We start from the raw sequence: 20,429 nt of genomic DNA on the forward strand, positions 1-20,429 counted from the left end.
GGTATCCCCAGCAGAAGGGCCCGAGGGGGTCGGGTCCAGGGCCGCCACGACCGCCCCCGGGATCACCGCCAAAGGCGCGGGAAGCATGGGCGCGGCCGAGCTGGGCGGGTCCGGGACGGCCCCGGCGGAGAGGGTGGTGAAGACATCAAGGAGCGGACTGTCGGGGGAGCGAGGCGATGAAGCTGGGAAGACCTGAAGGCTGGCGTCCGAAGCGTCGAGACCGGCGTCGGGGGATGGAGGAGCGGCCGAGGAGTGGGAGCGTCTGGTCCCACCGCCACTCCTAGCAGCAGGAGCGGGAGGCTGGTCGTGAGGAGGACTGTCCTCGGAGTCATCGTCGTCCTCCTCCGAACCGGAGCGGCGTCCGTGGCGGGGGTGTCAGTCGCTGCGGCGATCCCCCGCACCATCCCCGTCTGGCCCTCCCCCCAAGAGGCTGTCGCCGGGGATGCGGGGGCGGCCAATGTGGTTGGGCGGCTCGGGGGAGATGCGGAGGTCAAAACCCTGATCGTTGAAGAACACCCGGATCGTGGCGCGAAGCTTGGATGAGTCGAGGCATTTGACCTTGACGTGAACCTCCTCCTCCTTGCGGAGGGACAACTCGTCCACCACCACCACCTTGCCGAGGATGCGGGACATGCTCCGAATGACCCGCTCCGATCGAGGGATGTCGGGTAGGCCACCGATGAGGATCCAAGCTGTGTCCAAGACAGCCACCGCCAGGGGGGCCCGCACCGGCACAGAGATGTCCACCACTAGCTTGTGGAGAGCTAGAGTGATGTCTCCGCTGCGGGTGCCGTAGCCGTGGCTGACAGCGTCGGGGAACACGACCGAGAACTGGCCTCCAGGCAACATGGTGACCTGCCAATCCTAGGAGTAGTGGTACAGATGGTTGAGCTCAGCCTTTATCATCTCCGGCAAAGCGACCCCATCCTTAACGGTGACAATCGCCAGGAGCGATGGTGAGGGGGAAGGGATGTCAGGCACCTCAACGTGGAAGAAGCCGAGGCCCTCAAACCCATGCCCGTACATCACCAACTCCTCCGCCACCGGGTGGTCAGGATCCGAGCAGAGGTAGCAGCCCTAGGGTCGAGTACATGCCACCTGGGAGTGGCCGGAGAGGCCACAGTTGAAGCACTTGACGAGGTCGGAGATCTGGACCAGGAGCCGAGGATGGGTTCATGCTCTTAATAGCCGCCCAAACTTCCGCCTCAGAAAACGATGCCGTGAGGGCCTCGTTGTCCTCAGGCGAAACGCAACTGTGGGCAGGCCAAATATCTTGCGCCAGGGCAAGACCTCCCCGAGGGGAAGCAGAGAATAGGTCTATGTAAAAGCCGTCTACATGAGCCCGGATGTCCACGGGGCTCTGCAGGAGTTGCCACAGGATGTCTCATTTCCTGCCTTTGCTGGAAGCGTGAATTTCTGCCGATTCATCAGCATCTCTAATTTTTACTGTTATGCGTTAGCTTCTAGGTTTCCGTAAGTGGTTGTTTGGATAGCAAGTAGTACCTACCAGTTTTAGTAAACCTTGTTTTAAGATATTTTCCGGAAAACCGGTTTTGTTTATATATAACTCAGTTAGGTATGCGCTCATAGAAAATCATGTTTGGATTAAGAAGGCCTTGAACCCATTTGTAGATTTGGCTTTTTGTGGACATGGGTGGGTGGAACGTGAAAAGCAGATGGGCCTAATAAGTAGGATCAAGGTTGTTGGAATAACATAAGCACATAAGCACATTTATTAAAAAAACAACTAATAGTCGTCTATCCAAAAACTTGGTTTTGGGGTTTTACGGGAACCAATTCTAGATATCATCAAGTTAGTTGGACAAAACCAAACAAAGTTTTAGTTTATTGCGGTGCTAAACGAGATCGAGGAAAACTAGCTTCCTAAATACCCGTTATCCAAATAACCCCTAAGGAGTGAACAGTTAACTTTCACATGGATAGAAGATGGTTGTATTTTGTAAAATGTCTGTGTGCCCAGTGTTCAGTTTTATGAGCTTACAGAACTCAATAATGAGAATGTGTTGCTTATAGGACACTGAAGCAAGTGGGTCCAGTGAAAACCCCGAAGGAGAAACGGCACATCAGGATAATTTCGAGGCCTTGTCCAAATTAGAGGTTAGCAGTTGCTTATTGGCCTCTGACATTCCCTTTCTGTACCCATTTTTTCTTCATGTGACCACAGATTGCTGGCCATCATTGAACTATGTCATAGCATATATCCTTTTTCTCAGATGAAGGATTTGGTGTCTCCCATTAAAGTGAATCTTGAACAGCACTTTACTAAACCTCCGTCCCATTATTCTGAGGGTGCATTGGTCAGTAATAACCTATGGTTTGGATTTTTCACTTGGTATTCCTCTTGTAATTGCACATGCCTGAAATAAGAAGGGTTCCTTAGTATTGGTTTGTTCTATAACCTATGATTTTCACAGCGTGCCTTGTAATTGCCAGATTAAAAAGATGGAGGAACTTGGAATCGGAAGGCCGTCTACGTATGCCTCTATAATGAGGGTGTTGCAGGTAGCCTAACCTGCTATCTATTGTTATATGAAAAATACATCCCATTCCCTTTCTTGAATGTCGGTTTAGCTATTTCTAGTATATCTGATGATTTCTGAGTCAAGTCTCGTGAACACGTTAATGCTGAATGACATCTTTGGGTTAGTTGGTTCATGTAGTTGCCCTCGAGTGCTGCACGCCACATGCCACAAAGCTCACACGTGACATGCGGTAACTTAGCAATGCATGTCACAGTTGACTTTTGGGTTGCTGGGAAAGTTGACCTTTTTAGTGGTCTGCAACATGGGTTCGGTTACCTGGCGTACTCGATTGATTTCTAGCACAGATTAACAGGTCTCTCTCCCGGGTGGTTACTAGTATGCACAACTGGTTAGTTTACAGTTTTCTCCATGCTAAATACAAGTATCATGTTTTGATAACAGTAACACATGGCTGAGACCAGCAGTTGCGAGGTCTTATGGATTCACCATATGCCAAATTTGTAATTCCATTAATTACCATTGGCAGTACTTTCTTCATTCATTATCATTAGCAACTACTTGTGCTAATGGATAAGAGTTTTTGCCATACTTGTGCCATCCAGGACCGGAAATACGTGACAGCAAAAAGTCGAGTTCTGCACCCTGAATTCCGCGGTCGAATGGTATATTCTTGTTCCTGATGCCATCTTCACCCTTCTGCAAAGATCATGTTTGGTCAAAACAACTTCCGTCGTGATGCCATCTGAAATTCCATTATGTTGATTTGCTCAGAAATAATGTCTGACAGTTATGTGCATTGTTTTTGTTACATTGTCTGCACTGCCAGTGCATTTGTATGCATTGTACCAACTCATGATCTTTGTAATTATACCTTTATTACTCTTTCTCATGGTCTCTTATCAAGATGAAATGATGTCCTTACAACGCTGTACATTTCATGGTTTTGCAAATGCCCAAGTACACTTCACCTGTTATTTCATTTTTCTGCTGTTTAATTTTTTTTGCATATTGCTTTAGCCTGTGTTTTAAGGCGTTCTTTCAGTTCACCTAGCTGAGGTTGCACTATTTCAGTTTTCTTGTCTATGAGATTTCAGCTTTCTTGTGTCTAATTTTTACACATGCTCAACACCATCTGTTTTTCAGGTCTCAGCATTTCTTTCACTTCTTTTCTCTGAGATTATCGATTACAGCTTTACTGCTAACATGGAGATGGAGGTACTAAATTTTCTTCAGCCTATAGCTTATCTGTACTTTTTTTTTGTGCATGTTCTTTGCTATGGTTTCAGAAACCAGCTTAGCTAGTGGTTTAGGATAATATGAAATTCCTGGAAAGCTGCAAGTTGATTTCAGTAGGAAGTTAGATCCACATACTTTGAAAAGAAATGTTATACCGTGTTCATTTTTCCTGTTGCTTTAAAAGTACTACTCCCTCCGTCCCAAAATAAGTGTCTCAACTTTGTACTAGCTCTAGTACAAATTTGTACTAAGCTCAAGACACTTATTTTGGGACGGAGGGAGTATTAACAATATTATTAAGAAATGTGTAACTGGTTCAAAATATGCAAAATTGAGTAGTTTTGGGCTTTTGTCCTGTTGTTACCTCAGCATTATGGCTGCAGAATAATTTAGGAATTGTGATTCTGAATCCATTATGGGAAAACTGGTTGTGGCAAGTAGCCATAAAAAAACCGACTAGTAGTTGTACAATAAATTAAACCCCTCTACTCAATGTTGGCCATGTGGGGATGCGCAACCATGTTCGTCCATTTAAACAATATATGAATCTGCACAATGGAGTTCCACTAAAATCATAACTGAAGGCAGGTTACTATCAAATGAATTGTTTAGAAGGAGAAAAGGCTTTTGATCACAATTTACAATGGAAAATACAATACGAAAAAACTTGGGAGATATCCAAATCGGTCAATAAGCCTCCTTGCATGTGTGTGTGTGTGTGTGGTGTTGATGTTGGTGTTGGGGGTGGGGGTACAATATGTTGAAACCTCAACTACATATTGTTCCATGAATTTTCTGATGAATGACATCTTCAAAAAATTTATAACCAACAAATGAGGATAATCATTTCTTCTGGATCAATTTTCTACACTTCCAGCAGAGTGCCTATCATAAACCTGGTTTATCATTGGTGGTAAACATGTAAAGAGGGAGGTCAGCAGTGGCGACTTGAGGTAGAATGACTCTAGATGGTGGTCACAGCTTGGGTGAAGAGATCTAGAATAGCCAGCCAAGGGAGAGACCAACGGTGGACTTTAGGGATATGGCAAGACTTTGTTATTTATTAGTTGATGAAAATAGATGGTGATATCATGCTTATATTGGCAGCCACCTGACAAGGATATCTAGTGCGACAAATCAACTAAACATAATACCGTATCCAAACTAACCAGATGTGAAGATATGCATCTAACAAATGTTGGAGTTGTATCGAATATTGTGTACAAGGTAGGTCACAGTTGGATTCTGAGTTGTATTATGTCTAGATAAGGTACGAGTCATGTCCTAATAGGGCACTTGTATCCTAGGCCTCCTATATAATGTGAGGGTAGACATACGATGTAACCTATGCCAACATAATAGCAGAGGCACACAAGGGGAGCTGGCGGGGTGTGCCGGTGCCCGGGTGGCCTGTGTGCAGTATTGTGACGGTGTCACAGGGAGGAGTGCTCGTAGTCAGCCCCCGGGGATGCAGACGAGTTCGGTTAACCTCGTTAACAAATCTCGGTGTCGTGCCTCGTGTGATTGTTTGGTCCTCTGATGATTGACGACATGCCTCGGATTATTCCAGCTCCACCTTCAGCGAAGACGACATAGGAACGTGATGCTGATGGTGACCGACTTCTGGGCGTGAAAACATGTGGCACATATCCGAGGGCTTGTGTGGCTTCGGCAAGACTATGGCGCGGGGTTGATTCAAGACGACATACATGAGAGCTTGAAGTCGATGGGGCACGGGGTGGATTGATCATCTACCATGGAGTTATGTTGAAGGTGAGCTCGAGTTCGACAGAGGATTCCACTCGGTGCTGATTGAGGGGCTACGATGTAAGTTGACAGAGAGTCAAACCTATTGAACGAGAAAAGCGAGACACATGGTTCGGACTGGAGCCCAGTGGTCCGATGAAAAAGTGAAACTCGTCATAGGTCACTGATGATTAGTGGTACTCTGCAGTGGGGGTTGAGTGGTGTGGGTTTGTGACCCTTGAGACTCGACGAGACAGCAGAGGCTCGACGTGGTAATAGGCTAATAGCGGCGAGGTGTGTAGTATGCACGGGACATGGAGACGGACCATGGCTCTGCTGGTCAGGCATGTGGTCAGACAACTGCGAATTTGACTCAGGATGACTACAAGCAACAGTGAAATTCCTTCAAGTTTCAGACAGGCGGTCCAAAAAGAGCGAGGATGTTGAGTTCAGGTTACTCTTATGTGTGGTGTTGAACGACTCGCTTATTACGTGCCACTTATTACTAAGCCTTTTGTCCCAAACAAGTTGGGGTAGGCTAGATATGAAACCATTTCACGAGGACTTCCGAGGAGGTCACCCATCCTAGTACTACTCTCGCCCAAATGGGTTTCATACCCAAAGGACTGGCTAGTTTTACGTTGGCTCGCCAAGCCTATCACAACCCTTAGATATGTAACCCTTTCACGAGGACTTCCCAGGAGGTCACCCATCCTAGTACTACTCTTGCTCAAATGGGTTTCATACCCATGGGACTGGTTAGTTTTTACGTTGGCTCGCCAAGCCTATCACAACCCTCCTCCTTTACTCGGGCTTGGGACCGGCTATGCCTAGAAGACATAGGCGGAGTTTCCTATATAATGCAAGGATAGACACACAAATTCGCAGTTGTCTCACCACATGCCTGGCCAGCAGAGCCGTGGTCCGTCTCCATGTCCCGTGCATACTGCACACCTCACCGCTATTAGCCTATTACCGCGTCGAGCCTCTGCTGTCAAGTCGAGTCTCAAGGGCCGCAAACCCACACCACTCAACCCCTACTGCAGAGTACCACTGATCATCACTGACCGATGATGAGTTTCACTTTTTTATCGGACCACCGGGCTCCAGTCCAAACCATGTGTCTCTCGCTTTTCCCGTTCAATAGGCTTCGACTCTCTGATGATTGGGGAGGTAGCTCAGGCTTTCAAGGAGAGGATCATTAAGGAGGGCCCTTGGGAGGAAGGAGGGGATGCGGACAATGTGTGGATGAAGATGGCGACTTGCATTCGTAAGGTGGCCTTGAAGGAGTTTGGAGTGTCCAGGGGAAGGAGAAGCGAAGATAAGGATACCTGATGGTGGAATGATGATGTCCAGAAGGCGATTAAAGAGAAGAAAGTTTGTTTCAGACGCCTATACATGGAAAGGAGTGCAGACAACATAGAGAAGTACAAGATGGCGAAGAAGGCTGCAAAGCGAGCTGTCAGTGAAGCAAGGGGTCAGGCGTATGAGGACCTCTACCAATGGTTAGGCACGAAAGAAGGCGAAAGGGACATCTATAATATGGCCAAGATCCGAGGGAGGAAGACGAAGGATATTGGCCAAGTCAAATGCATCAAGGACGGAGCAGACCAACTCTTGGTGAAGGACAAGGAGATTAAGCATAGATGGCGGGAGTACTTCGACAAGTTGTTCAATGGGGAGAATGAGAGTTCTACCATTGAATGACGACTCCTTTGATGAGACCTCTGTTGGAAAAGGCAGTGCCTAGGAGGCGCTTAGGCACGCCTAGGGGCTAGGCAATGGCCGAACGCCTCGCCTAGGGCATAAGCAGAAGTCTAGGCAGAGCAAGTAAGAAATTGTCTACCCAAGCCAAAAATCAAGCATATTATACTGATATGCCAAAAAAGCCATATTTCAATCGTAGTAGCTGGTAGTTAACATACTTATATGCCTTGAATTAATAAAATACATATATAATAACCACATATACACCCTGATAGTAAAAATTATATAACTGCCTAGGCTGTGCCTAGGGTGCCTAAGCACCGCCTAGGCACTAGGCGAAGGCCAACCGCCTCGCTTACGCCTACCGTTTTTTCCAACCAACATGCGTTTTGTGCGACGAATCCAGGAGTCTGAGGTCAAGGAGGCTTTAAAAAGGATGAAAGGAGGCAAAGCGATGGACCCTGATTGTATCCCCATCGAGGTGTGGAAAGGCCTCTGGGACATAGCGATAGTGTGGCTAACCAAGCTTTTCAACCTCATTTTTCGGGCAAACAAGATGCCAGAAGAATGGAGACGGAGTATATTAGTACCAATCTTCAAGAACAAAGGGGATGTTCAGAGTTATACTAATTACCGTGGAATTAAGCTGATGAGCCATACAATGAAGCTATGGGAGAGAGTCATTGAGCACCGCTTAAGAAGAATGACAAGCGTGACCAAAAGTAAGTTTGGTTTCATGCCTGGGAGGTCGACCATGGAAGCCATTTTCTTGGTACGACAACTTATGGGGAGATACAGGGGTGCATATGGTGTTCATTGACTTGGAGAAGGCCTATGATAAGATACCGCGGAGTGTCATGTGGTGGGCCTTGGAGAAACACAAAGTACCAGCAAAGTACATTACCCTCATCAAGGACATGTACGATAATGTTGTGACAAGTGTTCGAACAAGTGATGTCGACACTGATGACTTCCCGATTAAGGTAGGACTACATCAGGGGTCAACTTTGAGCCCTTATCTTTTTGCCTTGGTGATGGATGAGGTCACAAGGGATATACAAGGAGATATCCCATGGTATATGCTCTTTGCGGATGATGTGGTGCTAGTTGACGATAGTCGGACGGGGGTAAATAGGAAGTTAAGAGTTATGGAGACAAACCTTGGAATCAAAAGGGTTTAGGCTTAGTAGAACTAAAACCGAGTACATGATGTGCGGTTTCAGTACTACTAGGTGTGATGAGGAGGAGGTTAGCCTTGATGGGCAGGTGGTGCCTCAGAAGGACACCTTTCGGTATTTGGGGTCAATGCTGCAGGAGGATGGGGGTATTGATGAAGATGTGAACCATGGAATCAAAGCCGGATGGATGAAGTGGCGCCAAGCTTTTGGCGTTCTTTGTGATAAGAGAGTGCCACAAAAACTAAAAGGCAAGTTCTACAGGACGGCGGTTCGACCTGCAATGTTGTATGGCGCTGACTGTTGGCCGACTAAAAGGCGACAGGTTCAACAGTTAGGTGTGGCGGAGATGCGTATGTTGAGATGAATGTGTGGCCACACGAGGAAGGATCTAGTCCAGAATGATGATATATGAGATAGAGTTGGGGTAGCACCAATTGAAGAGAAGCTTGTCCAACATCGTCTGAGATGGTTTGGGCATATTCAGCATAGGCCTCCAGAAGCTCCAGTGCATAGCAGACGGCTAAAACGTGCGAAGAATGTCAAGAGAGGTCAAGGTAGACCGAATTTGACATGGGAGGAGTCCGTTAAGAGAGACCTGAAGGATTGGAGTATCGCCGAAGAACTAGCTATGGACAGGGGTGTGTGGAAGCTTGCTATCCATGTGCCAGAGCCATGAGTTGGTCGCGAGATCTTATGGGTTTCACCTCTAGCCTACCCCAACTTGTTTGGGACTAAGGGCATCTCCAGCCGCGCCCCCAACAGGCCCCCCCAGGCCACTTTTTCGGCGCCGGCGCCGAAAAAACGTCCCAGTCGCGCCCCCAGGACGCCGAAAATCGCCGGTTCGGACCTTTTTTCCGCCCGGTGGTCACAGGCCGAACCCGGTGCGCTGGGGAGCCGTTGGGGGCTCCGGCGCTAGGGAAAAGCACGCCTGGCCCACATCGACAGGGGAAAAGTCAAGGTTTTCTTCCCCCGACTCGCCTCGCACCCCCCGCGCCCTCGGCCACCACTAGCTATATCCCGGCGACGGCCGCCGGCCTACTCCGCTAGATAGCCATTCCCCGCCGGAAAATAGCAGCGCTTCGCCACGGCAGCCCCTCCCGCAGCAGCTGGGCGTTTCCGGCCGCCGTTTCCGGCCGCGGAGGCGCAGTTTTAACGGCGGGTACATGCCCACCGAGCGCAAGGTGTTCGACGTTTTGACTGTCTCGGCGATGGACTCGGATGAGGAGGAAGAGCTCGCCGCGCTGCTGGAGGAGGAAGCCGCGGCCGACGTCCAGGAAGAAGAGCATCTGATGGTGCTCGCCGCCCTCGCCCAGCTGCTGGCGAGCAATGAAAAGCCGCGTCGAGGTGGCTCGGCGCCGGGGCGGGTGAAAGCAAAGAACCGACATCGTCTGCAAGGCTACTGCATGCTCTACTCCGACTACTTCGCCGATGCTCCACTTCATGGTGAGAGAACATTTCGGCGCCGTTATCGGATGAGCCGAAAGCTCTTCCTCAGGATTGTGAATTCCATCCGGGAGTTCGACAACTACTTCAAGTGCAAGATGGATTGCACTGGCGCTCTTGGATTCACCTCCATCCAGAAGTGCACGACAGCGATGAGGATGCTTGCATATGGAGCTCCCAGTGATTCACTCGACGACTATGGGCGCATGGCCGAGTCCACCAGCATAGAGTGTTTCTACAAGTTCTGTCGGGCAGTGGTGGCAGTGTTTGGGCCACAATACTTGAGAACACCCAATGCGGAAGACACTGCTCGGATCCTAGCCCAGAATGCAGCAAGAGGATTTCCTGGGATGCTTGGAAGCATCAACTGCATGCATTGGAAATGGAAGAACTGCCCATTTGGTTGGCAGGGGATGTACAAAGGCGCAAAAGGCGGTTGCAGTGTGGTGCTTGAGGCGGTAGCCACACAGGACCTCTGGATTTGGCACTCCTTTGGTATGCCAGGAACTCACAATGACATCAACGTGCTGCAGTGCTCTCCTGGTTTTGCCAAGCTCGTTGAGGGCCATTCTCCTCCGGTGAACTTCGAGATCAATGGGCACCAATACAACAAGGGGTACTATCTAGCTGACGGCATCTATCCGAGATGGTCGACATTTGTGAAGACGATCTCAAACCCTGTGGCAGGAGGCAAGAACGCGTGGTTTGCGAAGCTTCAGGAGGCTTGCAGGAAGGATGTCGAGCGGGCATTTGGTGTGCTCCAATCTCGATTCGCTGTTGTTCGGTACCCCGCTCAGACCTGGTCGAAAGATCAAATGTGGGAGATCATGACTTGCTGTGTCATCTTGCACAACATGATCATCGAGAGCGAGCAAGAAGACCCAGTGTTTGACACTGAACCATACTACAGGCAGGGTCCTCTAGCCGAAGTTGATCACCAGCTACCGGCAACTTGGACTGCCTATCTCAGTATGCGTCAGGAGATCCGAGACCCACAGGTGCATCATCAACTGCAGAAAGATCTGATTGAGCACCTATGGAGGCTCAAGGGGGACGCCGCGTGATGAAATACGAGTTTTTATTTGTTGAACTATATAATTTGTATTGAACTATTTGTTGTTGTAGTATTTTGTTGAAGTATTTGATTTTTCTGTGATGAAATATGTGATAAGGAATAATTGTGTTGATAATTGAACGCCGAGACAAGGCGAAACCACGCCGAATATGGGCCTATTCTCGCCCATATGGGCCGTTTATTCGCCGAAATTGGGCTGCAAAGTGGGCCAATTTCGGCGCCTGGGGGCGAGCTGGGGGCGACGACTGGGCGCGAAACCGCCCCCAGCGCCGAGTGTATCGCCGGCTCGCCCCCAGGGGGCGTTTTTTATGCGTCCTGGGGGGGCCAACGGCTGGAGATGCCCTAAAGGCTTTGTTGTTGTTGTTTGTAGACACACGATGTAACCTACGCCACCATAATAGCACAGGCACACTGGGGGAGCCGGTGGCGTGTGCCGGTGCTCGGGTGGCCGGTGCGCGGTATTGTGATGGTGTCACGGGAAGGAGCGCCCGTAGTCAGGCCCTGGGGATGTAGCTGAGTTTGGTGAACCTTGTTAACAAATCTCGGTGTCGTGCCTCGTGTGATTGTTTGGTCCTTGGATGATTGACGACGTGCCTCAGATTATTCTAACAACAAATCCAAATATGAAGATATGCAAGCATAGCCCAGTCCAGCGGGGTAGTTCCTATTCCTTGTGCTGTCTCCTACTGAGCTTGGCTGGGTAAGTGCATGATCATGACAGCGTCTGCATCACTATTTATCCTTTCTTAAAAGCTTTGATCAATGATCATAGTGGAATCAAGGGTACAGAGTCAAGATGGAATTCTACCCTAAGCCTATGATTCTTAAAGCCCGCATGGAAGCCCAGTTTTGATCCTAATACAGGTGTAAGTTACAGGCCTATGAATAAATTAGCTCAGACCTTTCAAAATTCGTTTGGATCCCCTGTTTTGGTCCAACCCCAGTATGTCGTATTCCTAGACGCCCGGAAAGTAATAATTTGGTAGGTTGGTTCGGATTTCAGTAGAACAAATATCATGTCAGAGTGAGACACGACCACCGACCACCACACGCGGGGTGATGCCGGCCGCCACGAGCTCTCCTCCTTAGTTGCTTCTCCAGCTTGTCAATGGCTCCACGCGCTCCTAATTGGTCTAACACCACCCTTCCCCTTGCCCTCACCGGCGGCACCGAGCTGCTCCTCCACCCTTCCTCTGTTGCCGTACGAGCCTCCTTCACTGCCCGCCTCCTCTACTCGCCTGATCTGCTCATGTCTTCTCTATCCACGCCTCTCACGGACAACTCCCTCCACGGCTTCTCCATGCTTGGCCTCCCCAGCAAGATCTGCAGTATTATAATTGTCAGATGTGCTACTCAATTGAGCATCTTGATCGCTTGTGATATTAAGATTTTAGGTTACCAAATTTGTGATTCAGATGTTGGAGCTATTGTTAGGTTGAGTTTTGGTGTGTTCAGAGCACACACCAGATTATGTTTGTGTGTTGAATACTGAAACTTCAATTCATCTCCCTGTTCCTGTAATCATGTCTGAGCTCACTTAGTTCTGTTTTTAGCTCAGGACTCCCAGCAAGCAAACTAAATACCTTTTATCCAAACAACATTTACAAGGGAAAGAAATACGAATATATACACTGGTTTTATTGGTGCTCAGTAGAATACTGGGGTATGTGATTTACAGGTTTGCAACTTTACATGGTTTCTCAAACAGAGTAACCGGATAGCTCTTTTCCTTAAAGATATTAATTGTAAATTCATAATAGAACCAAGGGTACAGAGTCAAGATATAATTCTTCCATAAGGCTATGATCCTCAACTGGATAACCCTTTTCCTTAAAGATGAGCACTACGCTGATTTCCGAATAGGAAACGTGGTAATATGAAGATTTTTCTTTCTTTTGTTAACAGCAAGTAACTAGGCATATGAGAAATTCAGTTGTTGTAATAATCCTGTTAATGTTCCTTTTTCTGCTTCATTAACAGCTAGACAATGTCTCTGCTGGGTCAACTGAATGGAAGGGTCTCATGAAAGATTATTGGGAACGATTCAGCAAATATTGCGGAGATGCTAGTCAGTGGGATGTCAGAAAGGTATTTTTTTTGTGTGGTTCATTGGAAAATATCTGTACCTGTTATGGCGCTGCTAGAAGGAGGGCGCGAGAGGGCCGGCCGGGGGCCTTTCTGCCCACGGCCGGACAAGAGGGAAGGGATTTCCTTCTTAATTCTTGCTTGATTAGATTGATACATCTCCTCTCTTTATATAGAGAGGTTTACTTGACTCCCAAGCAAGGCTTACTTGCCCCCTAAGCAAGCGACCCTTATCTCTAATTAACCCTAAGACTAACGGGCCCATTAGACCCATTACGTACTCTAACACTACACCCCACCTGGACATGCAGCTTGTCCTCGAGCTGCAGCCTAACCAACTTATAACCATGACTCGACGCAACAGAAGCCTAACACCTAAAAATAAGCCTTTTACATCTCGGCTTGTTTTATTATTCTCAACCTGAAATGGACTGGGACGCTTTATTTTGGACCCCTTAACCAAAAGTGGACATCATCCGCACGTCGGACGTGCACGTGTACAGCCACCTGGATCCCATGGACACCACCTGGACAAAAGGAGTGCACGTGTATGACCACCTAGAAGTGGTCGCAAGAGTGACCAGCAGAGGCGCCCTCGCGGCGGCCGGTGGCGGAATGCAGTGGTGCTACGCGGTGCGCTGCTGTCGGTGACACCATGCCTTCTCCCTGCCGGACGGCTGTTGGTCTGCACCGCACAGGGAAGAGTGGAGGGCTTGTGATGGAGAATGACTAGGAGGGGTGCGCCCCCCCAACCGCCGATGTCGCAGACTTTGAGGTCGCTGCCCGCGGGGAAAACAGTAGGCCCGCCGCCCTTGGGGGAAACCGCATGCCCAAGATCCCCGACCCAGTGGATGAGATCGAGGTCCTCTGCGCAGCGAACGGCAACTTGGAGGAGCGGCACCTGTAGACCACGTATCTCCCGCACATGCCGACGCGCTAGGAGGCCGCGCGCAGCAGCCTGCAGCCTCACCGCCGCCGACACGTGGCGGGTAGCGATCCAAGAAGGAAGCGATGACGGCGACGACGGGGACTGGACTTGGTGGAGCGGGACTCCCGCCGGCGCGGTCGATGCGGGGCCGGAGCTGACCGGCGGTGGCTGCTGCAGCTGCAGCGGCTGCTGCGGTAGCGCACCGGGCAGCGGCAGCGACTGCTGCGGCGGAGCGCCGGGCGCGGCGGAGGCCGCCAGGAGCGGCGACTGCCACTGCAGCCAGGGTTGGGCGGTGGTGGCAACGGATGGCAGCTGCAGCGGCTGCTGCAGTGGCCCGACGAGCGCGGCAAAGGCCGCCTGGTGCGGCGGCTGCCACGGCGGCGCGGGGGCGGCGATGGGCGCTGGAGGCGCGGCGGGAGCCGGCGTCGGCCACTGCGGGGCGGCGGCGGGCGGCGGCGGCAGCTGCAGCGTCCCAGTGAACGCCGCGGAGGCCCCTGGATGCGACGAGTACCACGGCAGGGCCGGCGGCCCGATGGCGGCCCGTAGGGGCTGGCCAGGTACAGCGGGATCCGCTGGACGGCTGTGACGAGGTCGTTGAGGACCCCGGTGATCTCCTCCGGGGTGTAGGCGGCGGCCGGTGGTGCGGTGGCGGCGCCGGAGGATGCGACCAGCGGCGCGGACGGGGAGGGCAGTGGCGCGGTGCAGATGGACAGCGGCGCGGTGGTGACGCTCGGCAGCAGAAGCGACGGGGTGGGCGGCGGCGAAGACATGATCGGAACTGAGCTATCTGATACCAAATTGTTATGGCGCTGCTAGAAGGAGGGCGCGAGAGGGCCGGCCGGGGGCCTTTCTGCCCACGGCCGGGCAAGAGGGAAGGGATTTCCTTCTTAATTCTTGCTTGCACTACTAGGAAAAGGCCTACTAATGGCGCACCAGTTTTGCCTACTAATGGCGCACTACTGGTGCGCCATTAGTATCACGCCACTAGTATTTTTTACTAATGGCGCACCAGTGGTGCGCCATTAGTATCTGGTATACTAATGGCGCACCACATAGAAGTGCGCCATTAGTAACATTTTTTTTCAATTTTTTTTTCAGATTTTTTTTCAATTTTTTTTTAGTTTTTTCTTAATCTCAGGTCTGGCTTAATCTCGGGTCAATATGCTTAAACTCAGGTCAAATCGCACTCCGTGGTCAAACTTACCGAAAGGTCACCCATCCTCACACTACTCCAGCCCAAGCACGCTTAACTTCAGAGCTCTATCCAACCCCAGCAACAGCTCACTTCACAGGCACTTGTTGATATATCTAGCGTATCAATCCTATTATACCTTGTTGATGTAGAGGACTTTGTTCATGTTCATGACTATGATGAAATTTTGAAAAATATTTCAAACTTCCCGGTCATATTACGTATCATTTTTTGAAAAACAATTCAAAACCAATTTTTTTTTCTATTACTGGTGCGCCACTAGTAAATTTGAAATTTTTTGAATATTGTTGTCTCTAGATCTTGAAAGCCCCGTAACTTTTTTTCTGTTAGGTTTTTGGGGATTTTGAAAATGTTTGACGGGGTTCCCGCGGTTAAATTCGGATGTAACTTTTCGAGTAGATGATTTTTCATATAAAAAACTTTTTAATCCGAGTTCGTATGCAAAAGTTATGGCCATTTTACAAATTTCCAGAGAGATTTTGCAAATAAAGTCGAAATTCATATTTGTAAATTTTCCCAACAACTAGACCACATATCACATGGGAAACTTATTTTCTTTTATTTTTTTGACATTTTTATCATTTTCTTTTATTTTTTTTAAAACTGAAAAGGCAGTCAGGGGGGTGCATTCGGGAACTTTTGGGCCAAGTTAGTAATGGCGCATCGTGGGGTGGTGCGCCATTACTAGTTAAACTAGTAATGGCGCACCACACCCACGGTGCGCCATTACTAGTTTTGAAAAGAAAAAAAGAAAAAAAAATGATTTTTTTTTGAAAAAAACTTAGTAATGGCGCACCAGTGGACAATGCGCCGTTACTAGTTAAAACTAGTAATGGCGCACTGTCCACGGGTGCGCCATTACTAACAATTTTTTTTATTTTTTTTATTCTTTTTTCAAAACTACTAATGGCGCACGGTGGTTCTGGTGCGCCATTACTATGTCAACTAGTAATGGCGCACCACACCCACGGTGCGCCATTAGTAGTTTTGAAAAAAATTAATTTTTTTTTTACTAATGGCGCACCGTGGGATGTGGTGCGCCATTAGTATTTGCACACTAATGGCGCACCAACACATGATGCGCCATTAGTATATACTAATGGCGCACCACATGTCTGGTGCGCCATTAGTGGCCATATCATCTATAGCCCTTTTCCTAGTAGTGCTGATTAGATTGATACATCTCCTCTCTTTATATAGAGAGGTTTACTTGACTCCCAAGCAAGGCTTACTTGACCCCTAAGCAAGCGACCCTTATCTCTAATTAACCCTAAGACTAACGGGCCATTAGACCCATTACGTACTCTAACAGTACCCTTGCACCCAGAAGGTTTTTCATGTAAAACAACTACTTCTCGCATGTGGTTATTACTCCCAAGTTTTACTATCTCATAGTCAAACCAGCTTTTGTTTGACATATCATCTGAAACTAGCAAATTTTGCATTTCTTCCAGGGACAAATGATAAGTTGTGGGCTAAGACCATTCTCTTACATCTGCGGATACATCTTATTTTGGATGGATAGTTTGTCATTATTGCTTGAAAGGCTGCTATCACTCAACTAAAACACAGTTCTAGAGCCCTTATTCTTGTTCAAACAAAATTTTGTATGTATTACCTAATTACCCTTTTTTGCAGTGCTCGCTATAATATTTTGGGAACAGGCTTATAGATGAACAAAGTAAGATGTAACCAGCTCACTGATCCCCCAGCTAAATAGCATACTAGTCCTAGATGGGATTGTTGCACCTCCAGTAGGATGTTGAATCCCACCTGAGCTCATCTGAAGTAGCGCAAGGTTGAGGAGGCTGGCTGGGATTGAACTCTACCTTGCTGCTACAAAGTGGACAACACTTACGTTGAAGGAACTACTTCAATGTGCTGCGCTAGATATCGCTCTAGAGGCGAATATAGGCCGATATGGCAGCAGGAGTTCAATCCAAAACTCCTAGAGCACAAGATCTAGCCCAAGATCTTAGATAAAAACATCAAGTCTCTTATAGGTAGTGGGGTACATAGGCTGGTTACGAACTAAAGGTGAGGACTCTAGAACACTCTAGAAAATGTTAAGATTTAGGATTATACTCACAGCTAGAAGACCCTAGAAAACAGGGTAAGACTTGTGTGAGATCTCACATTAGGCGAGATCAATGAGATGTATTTTTTTGAAAATACATGTTTAAACATTTTCAATTTTTTGTAGGCACACATGAATGTTTGATGTACAACCTCAAAAAGTTTCAGCTCCTAATTCAACTTACATTAATAGAAACAAAAAAGACAAAATCGGATGTGAATAGCGTCAAACTACTATTCACCTAAAGCTGCCACTATTCACATTCGAATTTGTCTTTTTTGAATCTCTAAATGTACATCGAGTTTCGAGGTGATTTTTTTCCGGAGTTGTAGACATACCCCACATGGATGTTGTCAAATAATTTTAGATTTTTTCGGAATGTCTAAATATGATTTTTTTGGGGTTGATCTCACGAGCTCACATGTGAGATCTCATACAAGTCTCCCCCGAAACAGTAGCTAAAGCCAAGACAAACAAATAATTAGACTAGAGTAGAAGTACCTAGGAGTAGTCAAATGGATTTGTCTTCTGATTTCCTTTTTCTTTTCCTTCTCTCTATTGTTCCTCATCATCATCCCACCCATTGTAGATCTAGTCCTTTTGATAGATCATTGTTAGTGTAGCAAATAAGTTGCTATCTTATCATCCCGCAGTTACTTAAGTACTCCCTCCGTAAAGAAATATAAGAGCGTTTAGATCACTAGCTGACATTTGAATCACCCACCTTGTTGCAGGTAGAGAGAATGCTTGAAGAGAAATTCCGTCCTATCCTCTTTCCTGACCTTGACACCGATAGTAGGATTTGCCCTAGGTAAGGCATGCCATAATTATACTTAAATAATTTACTCCTTCCGTCCCATAATATAAGATCGTTTTTCAAGCTAACATAGCTTGAACGATCTTATATTATGGGACGGAGGGAGTATTTAATCCTGTTTAGGAAGTCTAATTTTTAATACTTGCCATTTCCCAAACGTAGATGTTTGCACAATTCGTACATATTAAGTTGGCAGGGGAAACCTAGGATGTTACCCTATTATGCAATGCATTAACCATGTTTCTTTCTTAATACTACTTAACTGTTTGCTGAATATCTGCAGTTGTTCTGAAGGAACCCTCAGATTTAAGGTTAGTAGGTATGGTGAAGGCTATTTTATAGGCTGTGATCGACATCCGAAGTGCAAGTATGATCTTGTTATCCCTACTCATGAACATTAAATGCCTTGGAGTTGGAGCTTGATCTCTGCAGTAACCCTTGTTCTCTATTGTTACAAGTTGTAATTTCCACTGCAGTTTCTTGATTATAACTGAATATCATCATTTTTTTATGGGGACACTACCAATCATACCTAATGGCTAAACTAATTATGATAGGTACATCGCTCGCACATTATCAGATGAAGATGATGAAAATGAAACTTCCGAGCAAATTCCAAGGTCTTTTGAACCTAGGTTACTTGGTGTCATGCCTGATACAAGCGAAAAGGTCTTTTCTCTTTCAGTCTGCATGGCATCTGGCTTTATTTATTTTTCAGGTAGGAAGTGTGTACAACAGTTTTGCTCGTTCTACAGGTCTTCTTGAAACAAGGTCCTTACGGTTACTACATCCAAGTTGGAGAGGATCGGAAAGGGGCATCTCAGAAAAGAGCTCCTCTTTCTGAGGTAATTAACTAATTATTACCTTTTCAAATTGTCTTTCCAGAAACTTATTGCAAATATCTAACTTTTCAGGTCAAAGATGTTGACTCTATCACTATCAAAGATGCAATTGAGCTATTGCAGTATCCAAAAATTCTGGTATTCTTTTCTATAATGTTAGATTTTTGTACGCGTTGTTCAGTTGAATCATGATGATATCTTTGCCAACAGGGAAAACATCCTGATGACGAGCATCGAGTACTTATGACACATTCTAAAGCTGGATTTAGTATCCGGCACAGGGGAACGCTTGCTCCAGTGCCAAAGGTACGTGTTGGTGTTGTTAAATACCAGAAACCATACGAAATGAGATTCTGTTGTTGGCGTCATTGTTGTCAACTGGTTAGGAAGAAACTTTAATAGAGATCATACGCAGTTACAATTGTACAGTTCTCAATTTGGATGTTCTCATTGCAAGTCTAACAATGCCTTGAAAATGGCTGATTACAGACTCAAGACCCAAAGAAGATTACGCTCGAGCATGCACTGAAGTTTCTGACGGGTAAAAATGCCAAACATAATGGTCGACCAAAGGGGAAAACTAACAAAAATGCAGAACCCATCGAATGGCATTAAGTGATCAGCTGCCACAAATCCAACGTGGAAACTTGCACACGCCCAAAACCACGAAGGTCAATGTCAAGCTCAAGCATGTCCACAAAATTCAGAGTGGGTCAGGGATAAGAATGAGCAGTATTTATTCAAGTGGTCATGTGCCTCAATTCCCAGTAATGCTTTTTGATGATGATGGGTCTGCATGCGCGACAGGACAATTGGTCAAGTAAGCATATAAAACATGTGCTCAGATGCTCATGCCTTCTGAGTTGTATTTCTTGCCGGATTTCTCCGTACTACGAGGATATATACGGCAGACGAGTAACATCTCTCATTCTTTTACGGGGTCACCGTCAGCAGCTGTATAGAGAACATAGATCATATTGCCAAATAATGTAAAATTAAAAAGAGTTTTGGTGGTTTGATTTAAAGGTCACTGATTGTTGGTTGCAATGAACTTGCATGTTCTTGGGCAAAGTAGTCGAGTGCTCACCGCATTTGATGCCAACCAGTGACATGATAGCACTTGAATCACCACGTCTATATCTTGTCACATCGTTGCATCCTTTCCATGGTTGTTGGATTGTACTACAAGGTTAATCACTCCACTCTGCCCTTATTTAAAGTTCGAAGGAGAACTGGTGCTTCAACAACAAAGCGAAATGAACATTATCTGGACTGAAGAGAAACATATCCATGTATACCATACTAGTTCAGTCATCTCTGCAAGTTCATGCACACTGTCTTCTCCATGGTTGTGAGATTGAGCAGCCCCAGTGTAGTAGTAGAACGCACTTCATGTCTACTATGCAAGGTGGTTGGAGGAAGAAAATTATGTATTTCTTATGCAAAGGTAAAACTATGGCAATTGCAAATATGTCTTCATCTAACTATGATTTCTGTAATTTCAACAAACTAGTAAACATGTCCGTGCGTTGCAACGGGAGAAAACAAAAAACATCTCACACTGCTAATACACCCCCC

General features: G+C 47.1%; 1 protein-coding gene across 3 annotated transcripts in view; it reads left to right on the plus strand.

The window, feature by feature from the left end:
* Positions 1 to 19,898, plus strand: part of LOC119334211 (DNA topoisomerase 1-like) — a 40,142-nt gene extending 20,244 nt beyond the window's left edge. For 2 of the 3 annotated variants that reach the window (XM_037606820.1, XM_037606824.1), the window contains exons 10-22: positions 2,035 to 2,118; positions 2,235 to 2,318; positions 2,455 to 2,523; positions 3,107 to 3,166; positions 3,648 to 3,719; positions 12,870 to 12,977; positions 17,927 to 18,003; positions 18,293 to 18,376; positions 18,567 to 18,678; positions 18,765 to 18,854; positions 18,924 to 18,989; positions 19,062 to 19,157; positions 19,341 to 19,898. In XM_037606820.1, coding sequence (XP_037462717.1) covers positions 2,035 to 2,118; positions 2,235 to 2,318; positions 2,455 to 2,523; positions 3,107 to 3,166; positions 3,648 to 3,719; positions 12,870 to 12,977; positions 17,927 to 18,003; positions 18,293 to 18,376; positions 18,567 to 18,678; positions 18,765 to 18,854; positions 18,924 to 18,989; positions 19,062 to 19,157; positions 19,341 to 19,466 — 1,128 coding nt within the window. In that variant the 3' untranslated portion in view covers positions 19,467 to 19,898. Of the gene's footprint in view, positions 1 to 2,034; positions 2,119 to 2,234; positions 2,319 to 2,454; positions 2,524 to 3,106; positions 3,167 to 3,647; positions 3,720 to 12,869; positions 12,978 to 16,569; positions 16,797 to 17,926; positions 18,004 to 18,292; positions 18,377 to 18,566; positions 18,679 to 18,764; positions 18,855 to 18,923; positions 18,990 to 19,061; positions 19,158 to 19,340 lie in introns of those variants that run through there. The other variant, XR_005161251.1, reaches the window with a different exon arrangement.
* The last annotated feature ends 531 nt before the right edge of the window (positions 19,899 to 20,429 follow it).

The sequence above is a fragment of the Triticum dicoccoides genome, chromosome 1B (genome assembly GCF_002162155.2).
Source record: "Triticum dicoccoides isolate Atlit2015 ecotype Zavitan chromosome 1B, WEW_v2.0, whole genome shotgun sequence".
Lineage (NCBI taxonomy): Eukaryota > Viridiplantae > Streptophyta > Magnoliopsida > Poales > Poaceae > Triticum > Triticum dicoccoides.